Source organism: Notamacropus eugenii, chromosome 1 (assembly GCF_028372415.1).
Source record: "Notamacropus eugenii isolate mMacEug1 chromosome 1, mMacEug1.pri_v2, whole genome shotgun sequence".
NCBI lineage: Eukaryota > Metazoa > Chordata > Mammalia > Diprotodontia > Macropodidae > Notamacropus > Notamacropus eugenii.
The window spans coordinates 490,985,497-491,007,669 of record NC_092872.1 but is presented as its reverse complement, the minus strand read 5'-3'; the positions used below and the strand labels follow the sequence as shown (position 1 = coordinate 491,007,669).

Below are 22,173 nucleotides of genomic sequence, written 5' to 3'. Positions count from 1 at the left end.
AGAAGGGCAAAGAACTAGGTCTTAGGTGATGTCCACTGATACAAGTCAGGAGGAAAAATACTAGTAAAGGAAACACAGAAAAAAACAAACCGAAGAACATAGATCATTTTCTGTGGCAGTGGGTATTAACAGTACAAAATGCTACAGAAAGATCAAGTTGGGATAGGAAAAAATCCACTGGATCTGATTAGGAGCCCACTGTAGCTTTGAGACAACAGAGTGGGAGGTCAAATAAGTTGACTGACTTTTCAAAGCAAAGCAATTCCTAATAAAATTACTCAAAATGCCCACCATGCAAGAAAACAAAAGAACACCAAAGCTCAAATCAATTTTTTTTAGTAAAAAGTGAAAGTCTTGGCAAACAATAAATCCATGGGCTCTCAAAACAAGCTTAAATAATCATTATCACAAAACAAACTGCAGATCTGGACAGTAAAAGTTTAAATAACGTTGGATGGAACAGGTGCATGAAAAAAGTAACAGTTTTACCAAAACACCTGTGATTAAATAGTAATCTATTAAAGAGGCTTTTCTTTACTACTCAAGGCAAAAAACCAATATAGACTTATGTTTATCAAAAGTTAATCACTTACCATCTTTTACTTCTTGAACATCCCTTGGCTGTACAAAATCTGGCTTTACATTCTCAAACCACCAGAATAATTCCGCAATGAAAACCATAAGATTTGGCTTAAAGAATAAAATAAAGATAAATTAAGTGACTTGTTTTAAAAGCAAGTAGTTCTCTAATATAAATGTATTAAATAATAAATACACTTTCATATTAAGTCTTTACCTTTAGCACTAAAGGAGCATACAGCATGTCTTCTAAGGTAAGATAAAAGCATTTGTTTAGGTATTCATTTGAAAATTCTCTCAGAAGCTGAATATTGTATAAACTGTCAGCTATTGATGTTACTTCCTTCAAACATATATCTGATGGGAACAAATACAACTGAAATTATTGCAAAGAAAAAATTCTCTTTCACAACGTATTTCAATATTCAACTATTAGTGAATTACGATGATGTGAAAAATACAATAGAAGCAATATTGAATAAAATTTTCAAATTATTAAGAATTTTTGCAGTTAACAGTAAAACCTCTAGAACAAATTAATAAATCTTTCAAACTGTATTCCATATTTTAGCAATCACTTGATAGTAAAAAAGGAACATAAAGGAAACATGATGATTTAGAATGCAAAGGTTAATACTAGGAGTACTTAAAATTACTTGTGAGAAGGCTGTCTCCAAGATAAAGATCAAAACTTATTTTCCATTAATCATCTTCCATATATAAAAAAACTATTCCATGAAATTCAAAGTATCTTACATCCATTTCCTAAATAAATGTCCTCATATCTTTTTTTACACATTTTTTTAAATGGAGAAAGCAAGAAATTCTTTAAAGTCTCTCAAGTCTACTCAATGATGACTGGGACATTATCCTTAAATGCAAATAAACATAAGAGAATATAATCTATGGCTGCCAAAAAAAGAGGAGGCAAGAGGATGGCTAAAAAAAACTTTCACATCAAAATAAAAATCAGAAACAACTTTTCTACATCATATTTGCCTTCCAAGCACACACATTAAAACAAAATTCACTTTGAACAAATTGTGAGAAAGAAAACATACCAAATCAAAGGGGATTTTTGTTTTATAATCTGAAGCAAAATAATTTCAGCAGCTGATTAGGATTTTAAGGATTATAAGTTAATATATGATAAACACAGCCCAAATCTACTCTAAACAAACTGACTTAGTTCTATAAGAATTCATAGAACTATCAAATAGAATAGTACTATTGGTGATGATTTTTGGTTTCTCATCTATAAACTGAGGATAATAATGTTGTATCTATTTCACAAAGTCATTTTATGATTTTGGCTTCTTCTCTTTCCCTCAAATAAAAATACCACTGCTTGAAAAATATGAATATAAATTTTTAGGAATCATCAAAAACTTCATTTATACACTGATTTTTCTGTTAAAAATCAAAAGGATCCAGACATCTGAAGAGAGCTTATATACCAGGACCTACAAAAGTCTAACCCTTTGGGGAAACATGTCTAGCCTATATCCTCTCTTTAGTACATCAGCTGAATCTTTTCAGAAAACAACTGTCAGGCAAAATGCTAATCAAAAGTTAAGTATGATATTCACAAAACTGAATTTAGATCCACTGCATCCAACTTGCTTAAAGGAAAAAATATTCTTTACTTACCATCCAATTTCATTTGTTCTGGACAATAATAGTGTATCACAGCTAAAAGAGCAGCACCATCACTGCCATCTTTCATTAGATCTTCCAGCAATGGAAAATACGGCAATTGTCTATTTGAAAGATGCTCTCGTCGGTATCGAACCTATATTTAAGAGAGAGAAAATTTAATTATATTAGGATGTTTAAAAATGTGTTTATTCAAGTCATAACCTGCTCTGTAATTAGACATAGCAAAACACACAACTTATATTTTCTACCTTGTTTAAAAACAATTATTTGCCCATAATGCCAGACCTACTACCCAACCTACAGGCTGACCTTTGAAAGGCTAATGAAATGTGGTACACACAAAAGTAAGATGTAAAAAAAAAAAAAAAAAAAAGGATTAAAGTACAGTCCAAATTACTTAAAACCTACATTCTTTAAAGTTAAAATGTTTTCATATTAGGAAATACTAATAATACTAATAAAATACCAACTATTCTTTGCCTGAATAGCAACAAATAAAAGCACTGATACATAGTTTGAAGAGATTTTTAAACATAATGGAAATGTTTTTCTGAAATAACTTGGGTACAAGTTAAGTACAACCAAATAACAGGCAATTGAATCCATGGATGAGTACTACATGAAACAATTATTTTTCAGTGTTCATACAGTTGCATCAAGAAGAAACTATGGTTAGTTACGTCAAAAACCTAAGAAACTGTTTGAAACCTGACTTTAAGTTTTTAAAACTGAATATCATGCTTATGAACAGACACATAATAGAAATTAAATTTTGGAAAAAAGATTTTTGGAAAAAAGATCTAACTATTTATTTTCAAATTTTAATCAGCAAACTAAAAACTATTTTACTTAGATTCTCACGTGATCCACAACACAATAAGATCTAGTTTTAATATGTTATTATTGCTACTGCCAATCAATTTTCTTCTATAGTTCAAACTGCAGGCAATATCAAGCTCTACAATAAAAATCATGAATTTTCAAGAAAAGTATAGACTTAGCCAAAGCAAAAATAGTTATTACTTAGTAAGAAGTAATAATTTTCATAATTAGCTCTGAATCACAAAAAAGTGCAATACAAATGTTGTAAGGATCATTTTTATTTTAAAATTCTTTGTTTTAGATAACAAATCTGCATTAATATAAATTATAACTTGCTTTTCCTAACCTAAAGCACTCTATAATCTAAGTAATATGAATCATACTGTACCACAAGAGCACAGTCCACAGGTTCCAGCATGCAATATGAAGTAGCATGCATCAGATCAGGCTTACACAAAAAAAGATCATGAGACACACATGATGGTGATTAAACAAACTCATGCAGCAACTTATAAGGTTTTATCCTCTAAGGAAGGTAATAAGATGTGGATATTAAATCATCTATGATGTTCCAGTTAGCAGTTTAAGTAGGTTAAATTAATAACAATATAGTAATGTGGGTCTTTTTATTCTCTAGGCTTTTTGTAACTTAATACAAAAAAATGGCACCTGCCAAATTTTACTAGGAAATTTTTTTCTATTTTTATAAATTTTTACATTTCATTTTTCTCTAATTACATGTAAAAACAATTTTTAACATTTTTTTCAAAATTCTGAGTTTCAAATTCTCTTTCCTTCCTTCCTCTCCCCCCTCCTTGAGAATGCAAGTAATTTACCACCAATCAATTTTTAATACATACCTACTAGTAGCTATCATAATTTTGATTTATCTGATAAAATATAATCTTAGGTATAGTACTTCATGTTTTTAGTTTATATATAATCTTTATTTGAAATCTTATTACTTTAAAGCCTAGAATTCTATGTATATTCACTAAAAGTATCTATAAGTAAGTCTTTGGCTCTGAGGATTTAAGAAGATAGGAAATTTAAATGTTCTTAAAGATATTACCCCAACAAGCAAGAATAAATACTACTGCTTAATGTGAATATGAAACATATAAAATATACATCAGTATTTAATTTCTATTTACAAATTCTAAAATAATAATTTAGCACTATTAATGTAAAAGGAGTAGGAAAATCAAGTTGAGTGCAGGCAGTCTCGAACTTATGAGATGTTATAAAGTTCATTTCTAATTCAGATGGTTTGGTACACTGGGATCTGGTTCCTTTAGCAGAAATAAGTCTTCCCCTCCTCTGAATTCCCATACTACTATGTATGTTTTGTGCCATCTATCATACTATTTTTATTATAATTATCTGCATACAGGATTATCTCTCCAGTAGGCTTTAACTTCCTCAAAGCCAAAGACTTTCTCTGAAAATCAATGTGGAAGGAGAGGAAAAAAATTGCCTACATATATTTAGCCATAACCATAACACAGAAATACTACTCTGTAATATAGAAATACTATTCTATTTTGCTACAAAATAAATTCAAGAAAGAGGGGTCTGCAAACAATAAACTTATATCCAACATCTGGCAAAATTCCAGAGCATATTGTTAAAGAGATGGTAAGTGAAAAAGAAAGCAGGGATCACAAAGTTTGCAGATTCAGTGTGATTCACAAATAGCAAGTAATGCCAGAATAACCTCATTTTTTTTTTTTTTTAGAAAGGGTTATTATTAAATCGAAAAATCAGCAAATACTATCTAGGTAATAGTTTCCCTTGATTTTAACATCTAACAAAATCATCCTATTCTTTTGGATAAAATGGGAAGCACAGTTAAGTAGATTCAGAACTGGATGAATGAAAAGACCTAAAAAGTAGTAGGCATCAATGCCCTGATCTGAACTCAGAAGGAAGTCTTCAGAGATCCTCTCTCAGTCCAGTCCCTATTTAAAATTTTATCAATAACTTGAATGGAGGCTTAGATGGCATGCTCAGCCAATGTATATATGACACAAAACTAACAGAATGGATGACCCAGGTCAGGATCCAAAAAGATTTCAGCAGGCTAGAACATTGGGTCAAATCTAATAAGATGAAATTAATAGCAATAAATCTTATACTTAGGTTCTAAAAATCAAATTCTCAAATACAAAATGGGAGAAGCATGGCTAAACAGCAGTTTGTCTTTAAAAGATTCAGAGTTTTTAGTGGGTTCCAATCTCAATATGAGTCAACACTATGACAAGGCAGCCAAAAAACTAATACAAGCTTGGTTTAAAAGAAGCATAAAGGTATCATGTGGATTGATTAAATTTGTAATGTTTAACCTCAAAGGGCACAACTAGGAACAATGGTCAGAGGTCTCAGAGATGCAAATTTGGGCATGGCATATGGAAAATTTTCCTAACAAAGCTATGCAAAAGTAGAACAGGATGCCTCAATAGGTAGTGAACATTGCTTCCTCTTAACCATGAGGATGGAGAGATCTGTTCTGATATGGGAGATCCCTCCAACTCTGATATTCTGTGAACTCAGTCATCTTTTTAAGCCTCACTCTGCTTTACATAATGGTGTGCATCCAATAATTGTTTTCTGAATAAATTTTCTCAAAAAAGTGTCATAAATGATTGCTCGGTATTTCTAACATTTTGGTAAAATCCATGAATCTGTGACTATCAAGTCTTACAGACAAATGATAGTAAAGCTAGAACACAGTCTAAGGATATATTAGGATTTTAAAGGTGAAAAAAAACTCAGTTCTCTTTAGTCAATTAACAATAACTACTTTAATACCCATTTATTTTTAAAGAATGCCATTTCTGTAACTGGATAATCTATTCACTCACATCCAGTGAGTAAACTCCAAAGTGGAAAACAATACAGAAGATAATAAATTTTAAAAAGTTGCAAACTGTAAAGCAGAAAAATTCATGTAGTATGGTATCTACCTATCCTCTTCAATTTACATCTTAGGAAAATACCTTCTGCATACTGTCTGAATAAATTATATATCCCTTTAATTTTCAGTTGACTATTTAGCCCATGGTGTTACTGAAAGTGTTCATAAAAATAAACTGCTTAAAAGTAACTTAAAAAACATAAAATTCACCATTCGCAAACAAAATATAACTTGTAACTATAAAATTATTTTATGCAGTAGACATTCACATTACAGAAACTAAATTTTATTTTAAAGCAGATTATGAACTAGTAAACAAATCTGTCAGGTTTTACTGTTAAGTAGTTTTTAATAAAAGCAATCATTTATATATTTAAAAGCCATGGAAATCTGTATGGTGACTGGAGTAAACGTAGTTCACTTACAGGTACTAATTTCCAATACCATTTGGAAGGAGACTGCTCAGGAAGCAAGGAAAGGAAGGTAGGAAAGGAAAGGAACATCAGCAGATCAAGTAATGATATTTGAATGCACTTAAGTAAGGCACACTTTGTATATACTATTAGTAAGACAAGATTGTTAAGTTTTGGCTAAATGACTATGATAAATTGAAAGTAATATTAGAAAATTTCAGTTTAAAATGTAATGGTTTAAAGAAAAACTTTTAAGCCTTTGTGCCTCTTTGCAAATGCAGTAATAATTAATAAGATGTACACCTGCTATTTTATTGTAGCAAATTTTTAAAAAGGGTTCATATCTAAAACAAAAAGTCAATTCTAGATGCATTTTTATCTTGGTCTTTTATTTTTGTTCATATGCATAATTTTTTAGCTTAAAAGAGAAGAGCTCTTTTTAAATACAAGAGAAACTGAGGCACATTTCCATTTTAAGGACATTACATTCTGTAATAATGAAAATGTAGAAGTGCATTATAACCAATATATTTACATAGATAAGGAAAGGAAGAGGAGGGAACAAAGGGTAGGGTCACATAAGTATTATTCAGTTCTATAGAACTCCCTTACTCTTTGAACCTCCTCCCTCCGCACCCATGCCTAATTTTTGACAGGAAATAGACATGCTCTAACAAAGAAGAGGAATACAAGTCAAACATGTCCATTTCCCTCTAAAGTCATCTCAGAATTTTGAACTCTCACATATTCTTTGTCCCTCCTTGCCTTCCATAGTATTCTACATTATGCTTCAATCTTTCTGATCATGGCTGTAACCTTAGGCATCTCCCCCACTTCCAAAAAAACCTGCCAATTCTGTTAATTCTCCTTCCAAGATAACTTCTCATCCATGCCTTCCTGTCTACTGCCACTATAACCACCCCAGTTGTAGCCTTTATCTCTTCTAATTTAAACTATATACAATAAAGACCATTATAACTGGTATTCCACCCTCCATCTTTAATCTATCCTCCATACTGTTAGCCACATAATTTTCCTAATTCCTAAAAGCTTTGATCATACCACTCCTTTACTTACAAACTTTCAGCGATTCCCCACAGTCTACTGAACAAAAGTTGAGCTCCTAATTGTAACATTTAGGACCCTTTCATTTCTGGCTGATGTGTCTAGGTGGCACAATGCATACAGAGCTGGGTCTGGAGTCAGGAAAACCTGAGTTCAAATTCAGCCTCAAACACTTAACTAGCTATATGATTCTGCACAAGTCACTTAAGATATGTTTACCTTAATCCACTGGAGAAGGAAAGAGCAAATCACTCCAGTATCTTTGCCAAGAAAACCCCATGGACAGTATGGTCCACAGGGTCACAAAAAGTTAGATATGACTGAATTACTGAATGATAAATTTGTCTTCAATCTACTTTCCTTATTTTTTACTAATCCATGTTCTAGTTAAACTAGTCTATTCTTCATCTTTTGCTCTCATATTGCTCTTTCCCATCTCCATGCCTTTGCTCCACTGTCCCCTATGGGAAGAATGTACTTCCCTCCCTGACCATCCATTCTCATATGCCCTGAAATCCTATTATCCCCTTCCTTTCTTAAAGATCCAACTCAGATACTGTGTCCTCCACAAGGCTTACCTGATATCTACCCAAACCCTACACACACACACACACACACACACACACACACACAACATACACACACACGAGAAATCTGCATCCTCTAATTTGTCAATAATAACCTACTTCATCTCTTCTTTGAATTTATTCCAATCTTCCTTTTATCAATTACTTGTATATGGGCTTCTTCCCCCAAAAGCCTGTAGGCTCTCTAAAACAGAATTTATTTCACATCTATCTTCTTATCTCCAATTTACTACACGTAATGGACACTTAGTAATTCCTTATTAATTTACTTGAACTCAATTTCACCAGCTTATATTTAGTTAACTTGAGGCAAATGGTAGACAACTAGCTACTACCACAAAGATGAAAGGTTTCCATTTGAGGCTGCATTAAATTGTACTTGACAAGGATTCCAAACCAAAAAGTTTCCTGAAAAGTGAAATACAGCCTCTTATTTACCTTTTGGTGAGCCGGGCTCTCTAATAGCTGCTGCTTTAATTTTACCTCTTTCTCTGTTATCTCCCTCATTTTCAAGTTCACCTAAAATAGTGAAAGAAAAAAAATATATAATATGCAAATATCTTCAGACACTATAATCAATATCTTGTTTACCCACCCAGAGACATCTAGAATTTAACATTTCATTTATTCTTAATAGACAGCTCTTAAGTCCATGCCCTATTATTAAATCATTTTACAAATAGTAAGGAGTGTTATAAAAGTGGGTGACAATTTCCCTTTGAAGTTGAAAAGTAATTTTTTTCTCCTTTAATATAGTGTAATAATTATATATATAGTAATAGATTAATTAATGCTATTAATTCTAAGGTATATGTAGTTAGAGGTCAGGTTACTATGATAAAGGCATTTTTCTCCCTCCTCCACAAGAGAAAACACAGTTTCTTATCCTCTATCTGAATATTTTAAAGAAACATTATTTATCCTAACAACAGGCCCAGAATTGATTTGTGATATTTTAATACCCTAAAGATACTGAAATGCTTCGAAGTACTGACCTTATTAATCCAGAAAACCATTGCATCCTCCAGATCATATGGAAGCTCTTTTGAGGCACTGAATGTAGAAAAGCGTTTGACACTGGCAACAACTTTTTCGATGCTGATCATTTCTATAGTGTAGGCAGTCATTAAAGCATCAATCATAGCCATATGTGAACTCTAGGGAATACATATGTAAAGTAGGTAGTCAAAATCTCCTTCAAAACTACAGATCTCTCACTGTGTTCCCAATCAGTATTTTCTCAAATTCCTAATTGTGACAAAGAATTTGACTCTTTCTGCTTACAAATTACCATGTTGACATTTCTTCTACCCCATTTTTATTTGAAATTTTAGGCCATAGGTTTATTACAAATATACAAATGGGAAGTATACTCATGTGAGAGATAGTGTTTATACAGAACATGCTAATCTTTTCTTAAATAGTATCATGTATGATATTACATATTATATTATTTATAAAATATCAATGACCAAAAGCAACCACCCACAAAATTTGTGAACAAGAAAATCACCAATATAGTCAATGTAAAATAAGTGTTCCTGTGTAAAATACACCCAAGTGGAGTCTAGCATTATCACATAAATCATATGATTATTTTTGCTGAACACAAAGGGAAAGTAGCATTGGATTAGTAGAAAAATTTGTTTTGAACAAAAATACTTTAAAAAGACATCTATTTGGCAAACTGGTAAACAATGAAGAAACAATATTTCTGCCTCAAAAATGTCAGATTTATGTGCCTAAATTAAATTATATCTTTCTTAAACTTTCTTACACAGCATTCACCAAGATAGCTTAAAACACTGCCTTTTTCCATAATGAAAAAAATGAATACCCAAATTTTAAGAAATTTTAAATTTACTAAAAAACCTTTTTTTGTGAAAATCCAATTTTCTAATATCTTATTTAATACTTATATAATGTTTACATTACATTTTACTTGAATTTTGGAAGTTGCTGATGAGCTGCTGACTTAACTAAATTACTTTTTATTCACTTAGCCAAAATATGCAGAGGCAGCTGCACAACGCAGGTATGCGATATAAAAGTCAATCCTGTTTCAAGAGATCAAAATATTAAAAAGAAAAATTCAGTGCACTTCAATTCAGATCACCATAGCCCAAGGGAATATTATCCCCTAAAAAACACACAACAGACTAAATTTTAAAAATTTTTTAAATCCTTCTAGTACTCACCATTTTGATAGGTGCACAACTGAGGTCAGATTCTGTCACTGGTGTATCATCACTCTCTATTACATAAATTCCTTTCCGAGACAAGGCCTGAACAACAGACTGATGTCCCTTTAATGCTGCTACCTGGTCACCTTTCAAAATGAGGCTACAGACCCGACAATATAATTCACTGGACAGCAAAAGCTTGATAACAGGCGGTTTAATATGTTCCTGTTCATACTGGTCTATGTAAAACGGATCTTTTAGATCTTCTGGGATATTATCTAAAACAAGGAAAATAATAAAAAGGTAAATGAATTTGTACAAATAAGCAAATATCTTATTTTCAAAGTTTATTTCTAAACTATCATGCACCTGCTCATTTAAAACAAATGATGTAAGAGGAGGTATGAGTTAATATGAATATAATCAATCATGGAATTACAGTTAAGTGACTAAGCATAAAATATAACTGGGTTTTTTAATGATTTTCATATATAAGATTTCAGTAATATATAATATAGATTATTTTAAGAAAAATACCAACGCTAATAAAGTTAATATTTTCATTAACACTTTAAAAATAATATTTGTCTAAATTATTAAATATTATTACTGAAAAAAACACAGAAAAAGTACTAGCAAGATAGTGAAAAGTAAATGGCTCTCAGCACAATTTCCCCCACAATGGGTTCTCTATCCACCCTTACATTTCCCCCTTAACTCATTCCCATTAGCCAAAATCACCACTACCACCAGAGGAGCCTTCCCAACTTGTCTCTGACCTTTAGTCAGGCTGCCTGACTGACCATAGGGCTTAAAGTAGACAGGAGATAACTCCAATCCTCCTGTTAAGATGGAGGACTACCAGGCTTTACCATCTGCCCTGCCTCTGTGCCCTACACTCTCCTAGCAATATCATACTAACTGGTTGTTGCCCTTCATTCTTGAAGACCAAAATGACATCATGTTACGAATTAAATTATATTGTATCTGACTGTGGCTGATCAGACCAATACGAGCTCAAAAAGTTCTACCACAGGTCAGTTACAAATAGTCTATGTGAACATTTAGGATGGATTCTCTAAATTTGCGCATCTCATGTCTGCTTTGCTCAGAAAACATAATGTCTTCTTTTATGTGGGTACGACATTCTGGGAGGTCCTGTGCCATGTAACAAAATCAATTCCAAAATTCTTCAGAGAAACGTTAAGAGTGTCCTTGTATCGCTTCATCTGCCCACCACGTGAGCGCTTGCCTTGTGTGAGTTCTATGTAAAATAAGTGTTTTAGGCAAGCATACCTTGGCATTCAAACAATGTGACCAGCACACTGGAGTTGTGCTCTCTGCAGCAGAGTTTGAATGCTTGGCAGTTTAGTTCCAGAAAGGACCTCAGTGTCCAAGGTGATCTTCATAATCTTCCTCAGACAATTCAAATGGAAACGATTCTGTTTCCTGGCATGGCACTGTTATAGTGTCCAGGTTTCACAGGCATATAACAATGAGGTCAGTACTGTGGCTCTGTAGACCTTCAGTGTGACAGTAAGTTTTAATACCTTTTCTCTCACACACTTTCCTTTGGAGCCTCCCAAACACTGATCTAGCTCTGTCAATACGTGTGTCAACCTCATTATCAATGTGTACATCCCTAGAAAGTATACTGCCAAGGTAAGTGAACTTATTGACAGTGTTCGAAAGTTCTCCATTTGCTATAACTAATGGTTCGATGTACGGATAGTGCGGTGTTGGCTGGTGGAGCACCTGTTTTCTTGGTATTAGGCCAAAATTTGCACAAGCAACAGAGAGGCTACACTGAGTGTACAATCATCTGCAAACAATAAAATAATGTACCAACACTCCTTCCATTTTAGTGGACTTTTCAAGTTAAATAATTTCCCATCAGTGCAGTAGCTGACCTTGATGCTGCGTTCATTCTCACTGAGGGTGTGTAGCAATATTGCTGAAAATATCATTCTAATAAAAAGCACTGGAGCAAGTACACAGTCTTGTTTCACTCCACTGGTGACTGGGAAAGCACAAGAGCATTGTCCAATATCCAGAATACGAACAAGCATACCATCATGAAATTGACACTGACGAATTTCTCCAGGCAACCATATTAATTACTTATGTAACCAAAGAATTTTTAAGCTTTGCAACCCACCCAACTCTTAGGATTTTCAAGCCTTTCCATCTGCCCTACAGCTGAACTTTCTACGATGTGTTATCTCTGCCATGATCCTTCTGCCGTCTGTGCTTATTTTGGCCTAATAATTAACACCAAGAAAACACAGGTGCTCCATTCGCCACTATCACACCATTCATACGTGGAACCATCAGTTATAACAAATGGAGAAGCACTGAATGCTATGGATAAGTTCACTTACCTTGCTAATGTACTTTCCAGGGATGTACACATTGACAATGAAGTTGATGCATGCACTGCCAGAGCTAGTTCACTGTTTGGAAGCCTCCGAATAAAAGTTTGGGAGAGAAGAAGTATTAGACTGACTACCAAACTGAAGGTCTACAGAGTCATTGTGCTGACCTCATTGTTATATGCTTGTGAAACATGGACAGTCTACCAGTACCATGCCAGGAAACTGGATTGCCATTTGAATTGTCTTAGGAAGATTCTGAGGATCACCTGGCAGGATAACATACCAGACACTGAAATCCTTGCTTGAGCTGAACCGCCAAGTATTCAAACTATGCTTCAGAGAGCGTAACTCCAATGGGCTGGCCACATTGTTCAAATGTAAAATGTATGCTTGCCAAAAAGACTATTTTATGGAGAACTTACATGGGGCAGGTAATTACATGGTGGTCAGAAGAAGCAATACAAGGACACTCTCAAAGTCTCTCTCAAGAACTTTGGATTTGACTGTGCAGCATAGGAGACGCTGGCACAAGACTGCTCAGTATGGCATGCCCACATCTGAAAAGGTGCTGTGCTCTTTTGAGCAAAGCAGAATTGAGACAGCACAAAGTCAACACAGAATGCACAAATTTGGGATATCCACCCCAAATATTCACATGGACTATCTGTGCCCACTGTGGTAGAGCATTCCAAGCTCCTACTGGTCTGATCAGCCACTATCGGACACAATGAAATTTCATTTTATCATGGTGATGTCATTTTGGTCCTCTTCGAAGATGAAGGACAACAATCAACCAACCAACTAACCAACCATCTCTGCCAAACAGAGTGTGAGTGAGTACCTTGTGGAGAGAGCCTTTCTCAATTTTTCTATTTGCAATTACAGCACTTAGCACACTACATATGGCTTGGCACAAAGTAAGAGTTTAACAAAATAAGGGGAGAGGCATATATGGTAACTGGAACTGCACCAAGTCAAGGTGATTGAAGAGTGAATAGAGTGCATGGCCTGAAGTTGAGAAGACTCATCTATCTGAATTCAAATCTGTCCTCAGATACTTGCTGACTTACAGGGCAAGTCACCTAACCCTGATTGCCTCAATTCCTCATCTGTAAAATGAGCTAGAGAAAGAAATGGCAAATCACTCCAATATCTTTGCCAAGAAAACACCAAAAGGAGAAACGAAGAGTCAGACGCAACTAACAACAACAAAAAGCAAATGAAAATTATCTCTACTCAACATAAAACCTTGTAAAATAAGAGTAGAGGGCTGATAAGTTCCACTTACCCTAACAAATTTCAGCATAGCTGCAGATTTTACACTCAGTGGGAACAAGCCAATAGGTATATACTTTAGGGGTACAGTGACTTCTATCCTGTCCATTCTTTTTAGTGACCCAGTTTAACATCTAACAACAAAAGAGAACTGAAGTTTAAAAGTCCCTCCATGGGAAAAAAATAGCTATTTATTTGGGGTGGAACCTGCAGAATCAAATCAGATGGTGCTCAGCACAGTACCTACCAACATACTAAGCATTTAGCAAATGCTCTATTATTTATCCGTCTACCTGAATAATTACTTCCAAAGAAACCAGAAATAAAGTGAGCATCTGAGAAGCAAACACTTCAACAAACGAGGCAAAACACAAGAAAGATAAATGAATACAGTTAATAAGACTAAACAATGAAATCAATAATATCATGCTTCTGAAATAAAATTATTTTAAAAATTTTTTCAAAATGGACAGATTCCAAAGGGAAAACAAAAAGAGCTCCATCTAGAGACAAAAGATTCCAAGAGATTAAAAGATTAAAAGGAGCGGGGGTTGTAAAAAGAATTAGGTGAAAGAAAAGAGGAAAAATCAAGTACTCCAAGAACATTTAAAATCCATGTTCTCTTATGAAAAAAAAATCAAATGAGGGAGGGAAGAGAACGAGAAGCTCCATATGGGCAAAACTTTAAGTCATTCAAAGAACTTGGCAAATTCCCAAGGCCAATCCAGTCCACTTTTCTACTACTCAATTTTGGCCCCAGCTCATTGTACATTTGCAATATTTGTCCAAATACGTCAGACAAGCTCTACAAATTGTCCATTTATCCACAGATCACACTGTGGACAATATTCCACAATATTCTTCACTTACTTAAGATTTTCTTGTGTGATTATTTAGACCAAGTCCTTAAGTGATTATAGATCTCATTGAAGCAGCTCTATAATGCTCTGAGCCTTGACAGAATCATTACAATGTCTTTTACAAAGAAGAGCATGTGAAGAATTCTTCTCTAACTTGGGACTTTATACTAGATTCCCTTCACAAACAGTGGGGAAAATCTTTGTAGAGAATAAATCTTCCTGTTTTCTAATTCACTTGGCATTAATAATCAGAGCTCTATCTGTCATTATCAAGATTGTCTCTACTGTCACATCTTTCAAGGAATCTTATACAATTTTGACATAAATGGGTCGAGACCCCTTATTTCTGTTCATCTAAGAAATAGATTAAATGAAGGACTACACCTAATTATTAGATTTAAATGTAAATGTGTTAAATTCTCCAATAAAAAGAAAGTAAAAGGAATAATGAATAAGAAAAAATAAGGTTGTATCTAAGAAACATTTATAAAATAAAAATCGATTGCTTCAAAATTCAACAAATTCAATTGTTTCAGGCAATTCCACAAAAAAGGAATTACAATCATATTTCACACGAGGCAAAAAAAAAAATTCACAAAGTCAAGAGAGACAAATAGAAAACTATATATTACAATTTTAGGGCAGCTATGTGGTGCAATGAATAGCCTGCTGAGCCTGGAGTCAGGAAGACTCTTCTTCCTGAGTTCAAATCTGGCCTCAGAGACTTACTAATTGTGTGACTCTGGGCAAGTCACTTAACTGTTTTCCTCAGTTCCTAATCTGTAAAATGAGCTGAAGAAGGAAACAGTAAACCACTCCTTATATCTACCAAGAAAAACTCAAATTGGGTCACAAAGAGTCAGACATGATTGAAACAACTAAACAACAACTTATTACATTTTAAGACTGAATTAAAGCCAATAAGTATTGTTTTTAAATATATGCATTAAAAATATAGATCAAAATTCATAGACAAAGGTTGCTGAAAAGAAATCTAGAAATGCATATATATGTACATATATATGGAGAAAGAGAATATACTATGTAGAAATTCATTTTATACATAAGGAAATTGAGGTTCTAAATGGTTACTAACATGGGGCTTTCCAAATAAAATGTACTATATGAATATTACATAAAAAAATGAACTACATGAATAAGTCAGTAACAGCTGACTTATCTTTCAATAAATAACATTAAAGCTATAATAGTAACCTCAATCTAAAATCTCCTTTAACATGGAATTATATCTACAAATAAGGATTTTGTCACTAAAGTAAAATCTTATGAAACAATTCATTCTTTGCCTATTTCCCAAGACTGAATTTTTGTACTTAGTAGAATTATTTCTGTATATTTTGCTGTGCCTTACTTTCACTGAAATATCATTACAACTCTTGACATTATGTTAAATGAACACTTTTTTTTTTTTACAGCTTTTGGGTTACACCCCAAATTGACATCACTTTTATTGTCCATTTGTGAAGTAATTTACTTTTCAAGTAGGAGGAAGGTGGGGGGGGGTGGGGAGGGAACCAAAATATCCATACAGCCAGCAGTACAAGCAAATTCGTCTCAAAAGTGGTGTTAGCATTTTAAGTGCACCCAGCACCAACAGCCTACAAAGAGAAAAATTTTTTTTCATCTTGTCTATCTCCAACAATAGGTCTGATTTTTACACGATTGAGAGTCAATTCTGACTACCTTTGTGAGCAATGCTTTCATGAAAAAAAACCGTGGATTTAATACTGTCAAGTCATTATTAATATAACCTAAAAAATAAAGTAGTATACAGTACCATTCAAATATAAAGCACCAAAATAGGTGAAGTCTTTTACAATCACTGATGATGATGACAAAAAAGACAGCATTTAAGAATTACAAAATTCTCTCCTCACAACAATAATTTTATCATTACATTTTATAGATAAGAAAATTGGGTTAACAGTTCAATATTTTTCTTATCATCACATAGATAAGTATCCAAAATGAGATATGAAAAATGAAAAGAACCCATTTGAGCAAAAATATTTATAGCAGCATTTTTTTGTAGTGACAACTGTAAACTAAGAAAATGTTCATCAATTGAGGCTGAACAAATTAAATTATATGAATATGATGGAACGCTTTGGGCTGTAAGAAATGATGAAGTGGATGGTTTCAGAAAAACCTGGGAAGAACTACATCATGAACTTTTAAAGACTTAGTAATTCTGATCAACACAATTACCAACCATAATTCCAAAGGACTCACGATGAAAGATTTTATCCACATCTATATAATCAATGGATTTAGAGTGCAGATTAAAGCATATTTCCTTCTCATTCTTTCATTTTCTTTTTTGGGGGGGAGAGGGGGGGAGAAAACAATGTAGAAATGTGTTAACTGGTATTGCATAATTAGATACATGCAAAGGATTTTGTCTTTTTTGCCTTCTCAATAGGTGGGGGAGGTACATAAGGAAGAAGAGAAGGACATAAGGAAGAAGAGAATTCAGAACAGAAAATAAAACTGAATTTCAAAAAACCAAATAAAACTAAAGTGGTTTTTCAAACCTCAGTCTTCTAACTACAAAATCCAGCACTTCATCCACTATGTTAGACTAATTGAAGTAGTAATCTCATTTAGATTTCTAATGAATATACCAAGATTATCATTAATTTTCAAGATTATTCATTTAAATCAAACCAATGTGTTTGTAATTTAAGCTCATTTCTCCTTGTCCTCGATTGAGTTGAAACGTTGATTTAAAAAAATAATCATTATCTTGCTAAGATCAAATAAGTGAATTTGGAAAGTTTGGAAAGAATTAAAGTCATTCTTCATCTTTTGCACAAGCAAAATAACCCTGCCCCTGATTTCTTTACATATCCCCCAACTTCTAGACATCAAGGACCTCTGGATTTCGTTTGTAAAGGTAATTCTTGTCACCATTACAGATCCACCTATAACATAGTTGTTGTTTAAACATTTCAATTGTGTCCAACTCTTCATGACTTCATTTGGGGTGTTCTTGGCAAAGATAACAGAGTGACCTGCCGTTTCCTTTTCCAACTCATTATACAGATGAGGAAACTGAGGCAAACAGGGTGAAGTGACTTTCCTGGGAACTCAGGAGTCATAAAAGAACTGTGTAAAACTCAGAAGTAAAGTAAAATAATTCAGGACGTGAATCAACGTCTTCCAAAGTCCAACAGCACTCTTTCCACTATCTCAAGCAACCTCTCTTATTTTGAGGCCTATTTTCTAAGCTTTGAAACATTATCATGATTTGACTCCATTGTTTCTTCAAGTTCTCCACAAAGCTCCAAAGATATTACAACCTCAAAATGTATCTAGTTCAATCTGCATATACCAAAAAAACAAAACTTCTACAATGTATATAGCAAATCTGTAAATTGATTACTGATTTACTATCTCTAGTGAGAGAAAACTCATTAAATCCAAAAGTATTTGCATTCCACTTTTAGATAGCTCTATCCAAAAGTTACTATGTCCTCATCCCTAGAGCTACTGGTCTTCAAGCTAAAAATCAACAGTTCCTTTAATTAATCCTTTCATGTCGTGTTCCTGGAGTCTACCATCATCCTTCCTCCTTACTCTCTGGCTTGTTAATGTCCTACCTAATATATGGCACCTAGAACCAACACAATGCTACAGATACAGTCTGATCATGATAGAGGACAATAGCATTATCATGTGTCTAATTCTGGACAAAATATTTCTCTTCATGTAGCCTAAAATTACAAAAGTTTTTGGCTGCCATATGACACTGTTGGTTCATACTGACTTTATAATCTACTAAAAACTTCAGATCATTTTCAGATAGTGCTAATTAACCATAAATCTCCCATTATGTATTTATGAAGATTTTTTTTAACCAAAGTGTAAACCTTTACATTTAACCCTATTAAGTTAAATCTTATTAGAATTGGCCCTATTAAATCTGTTGAGATATTTTTATAGTCTGTGTTTGAAACCTGGGACATTAGGAAAAGAGTAACAGATCTCAGCGGTTTTGAGGAGGAGGAAGGTGTACAAGTAAAAGAAATAACAACAGTTTACTAGACAAACGAGGCAGGCATCAATCTTTCCTGGAATTTCAGTAAGGCTAGAAAAATGTCTTTGGATAACTCTCAAGTGAGAAATTAAAAGATTTATAGAACTGATTGTGGCTTTCTCTCTTGGGATTCTAAATATAAATGCTAAGAGAGAGGAAGTGAGCTACATACACTTACACTCCATCTCTTTCCAGGGCCCCTATGTTACCTTCCCTTATTAGAATGTAAACTCTCTTAAGGCAACAACTATGGTTTGCTTATTTGCATTAATACCCTCAATGCCTACAGCACAGTGTCTGACATATACGTACTTAACAAATGTTTTGTCTATTATATTCATCACTGGGCAACAATCAATAAAGCTTTAAAATGATATACTAAAATTTTGCCCAAAAATATGTCAAACTCAATGGTCCAATAGTTTGCATAATTCATTCTTCCATTTTTTCAAAACTCAGAGCATTTACTAAGTCTGCAGAACATCTCCCATTTCCCAAGACCTTCTACATCAAAGATATCAGATCAATAATTATAATTTAATTGTTCAGTACTCTAGTATAATCTATTCAGGCTTAATAACAATTCAATGACAGAAGTCAGATTCTGTCTCCTCACTTAACTTGAGTTTTTTACTCCCTATTTTTGTTCTGTTCTCAGTTCAAAGACAATTCTCCAGGGAAGACAAAACAAGTAACATAAGAGTTTAGCAGTTCAGTCTCCTCACCAATGTCAGTTATCACCATCCCCACACCCCCAGCCCCCAAGGAGGAATCATCATCTATGTTTGGATCTTTCTCTTGCCTCGAACACAACTTTTACAAATTTTTTGTTTTGGTCCTAAGCATCCATCACCAGACAGAGTTCATTCTGGCCTTTAGTGTTACTGACACTTTTTATAGGACTGTATTTTTCTTTTGTTATTTATCTTTAATTACTTGCTCTTACTTACATCTTCTATGAAGTCTTCTCAAAATCTGAATTTGTTTGTATATCCAACATTAATCTCTTTAGGCAGTACCTTTCTCCCCTCCCCTTGGAATAATTACTGTTGATGCTTTAGTTTATTTCTGAGTGCTTCCCAGCCAACTTTCCCTTCAAAATAGTAGGCCACTGAATCCTATCTATCCTTTCTTTGAATGCTCTAAATCTCAGATCAACATCAAACAATATCTAGCTTTCCACTTTGCATCACAAGCTGTACAATGCAGTAGTAAGTAGAATTGCCCCCAAGGTTTCTGTTATTTCTACCTCAACAACCAGTTTCTCCTTTTTGGTAAGAATCAAATCCAAAATAGCAATTCTCTTGTCATTGGATAAAACCACATCATAGCAAGTCACTAACTCACCAGCTGCTCTTGGCAGATTTTGGCAGATGGAGAATGCCAGCAGAGAGATACCCAGAAAGCTGAAGACCCCTATCACTACAACATCAGGCTTATATACAAGCCTCAAGATCTTTTTTCCAAACTCCTCATCTAGCCCTTTCTATTCATGTAGTACACAGTACACCCATACAACAGCATCACTTCTGTTTCTAAGTCTCCTGATCCTCTCCCAAATTTTCTCTCCCACATTTCAACCATCAGAGTACTAGATTTCCTCAAATAAGTATATAGTCACACTATACCAATAGCTCTTCTTACATTTACTCTAGTCCTTTTGAATAAGATATACTGCTTCAAACTCAACTCTCATCAGTCATGAGCACCATCCTATTATGTCTCATCAATACCTATGAGGTTAATTTTGACCCCTTGGAATAGGATCTCTAAGTCACCCTTTTTTATAACTGCTAGCTATACAAATGAGTTGTATTATTGGCAGTTCCTTTTGGATATTATCTCACTTAAATTTCTGATCTTCTCTTCTATTATTTCCCCTTCAGTGCTGTATCTGTTATATAATGTGGTATCCAGCCTACTGATTTATAAAAACCATTATCTGCCTCTACCTACCTTTTTAATTTAAAACCTGATTACCTTTGCAATATTCCAAGAAGGTATTTTTACATGCACTTGGTTAGGTACAGCAGACTTCATTCCTGGCCAAGAATTTATCACTCTTGTATTTTAAATCCATGGTCCAGAAATTCAAAATCCACTCTGAGACAACAGTTTCAATTCCCAAATCAGCTGGTTCAATTCCCAAGTCCACCTTTCTCTTTTGTAATCCCTACCTTCAATAGACAGAAGAAGCATGAAACCACTATCAGTGCTAACATCTTCAGTTTTTTGCCCAAGGCTTCATATTCCCTAAGAATGTTTAACCGATTCATTCTGATGATTATCATATCTGTTCCTACATGGATGACCCAAAGTGGGTAGTGATTGTTGGTATTAAAGAACTCCTAAAAGCCCCATTATATTGCAGATATATGTCCTAGGAAAACGGTAGATCTCTCTGCTAAAATCAGGTTCACTAACAGCTGCCTTAGCACTCCTCAGAAAGGATTCACCAACCACCACTATTCTTACCTTCTTCCACTGACCATTACTGGATGATCTCTCACCTATGGATTCACTCCACCATTCCTTTGTAGTCCAGAAGCTGACTCCTTGAAATGGTCCAGCTCTCATTCTTCTACAGGAAGAAACTTTTACCACTTATTTAGCTCAAAAATGTCCAGATGTTCAGTGGTCATTTTTCTTTCCTTCTTTCTGTAATGTTCTACCATACAAATTCCTGTCCGTGGTGGGAATTCCCCTATACCTCATTATACCTCTGAAGAAATATTTCCCATCTTTTAACTGAATATTTCCTTTTAGCTGATAATCAAGAGATCAGAAATGTCTTCCTCTAGCTTTTATACTTTCTTATCTAGAATGGAAATAACTAAAACTCTGCATATATATAGCCTTGCAAATACTGGCAAAAATAACACACTTTTCTCCAAGTTACAGCAAAATTCTCCTTGCCACCCTTGCACATTTGTTTTAAATAAAGTTCCAAGTTGTTTGTTTTCTTTTTGACAGCTTTCTTAGCTGACCTAACTTTGAACTACTTTGAAAATATGCTAAGACATGAGACTTTATAAGATCAATATACCTCAGGACAACCTTACCCTGTGTACTCCAGAAACTTACTTCTACTTCTTTGCTCCACTCTGGGGGGCCAGGATGGGAGAGAAGGAATGATAAAGAATTAGGCTTAATTTGTCAGTCAGAAGCAAACAATCACAAAGGATATAAGATAAAATTCAATTATCTAATGACAAACACATTTCAATTCACTTGCCACTGTGTTCTTCAGAGACTTCCATATCTGCTTCCCTGGATGCTGGGCTCTGGCCCCAACCCATACTTAAAAGAGAAAGCCTTCATTTACACAGCACATACAAGGACAAGGCTTCCAATAAGATGGTAGTGCTAGTAGCTGTT

The 22,173-nt window shown here is 33.9% G+C and overlaps 1 protein-coding gene across 3 annotated transcripts in view; it reads right to left on the bottom strand.

Annotated features, from left to right (window-relative positions):
• CAMSAP1 (calmodulin regulated spectrin associated protein 1) overlaps positions 1 to 22,173 on the bottom strand; it is a 62,274-nt gene that overhangs the window by 22,722 nt on the left and 17,379 nt on the right. For 2 of the 3 annotated variants that reach the window (XM_072632988.1, XM_072632989.1), the window contains exons 3-8: positions 10,241 to 10,503; positions 9,038 to 9,199; positions 8,481 to 8,561; positions 2,230 to 2,371; positions 797 to 936; positions 594 to 690 (exon numbers count right to left, since the gene is read on the bottom strand). In XM_072632988.1, coding sequence (XP_072489089.1) covers positions 594 to 690; positions 797 to 936; positions 2,230 to 2,371; positions 8,481 to 8,561; positions 9,038 to 9,199; positions 10,241 to 10,503 — 885 coding nt within the window. Of the gene's footprint in view, positions 1 to 593; positions 691 to 796; positions 937 to 2,229; positions 2,372 to 8,480; positions 8,562 to 9,037; positions 9,200 to 9,977; positions 10,068 to 10,240; positions 10,504 to 22,173 lie in introns of those variants that run through there. The other variant, XM_072632990.1, reaches the window with a different exon arrangement.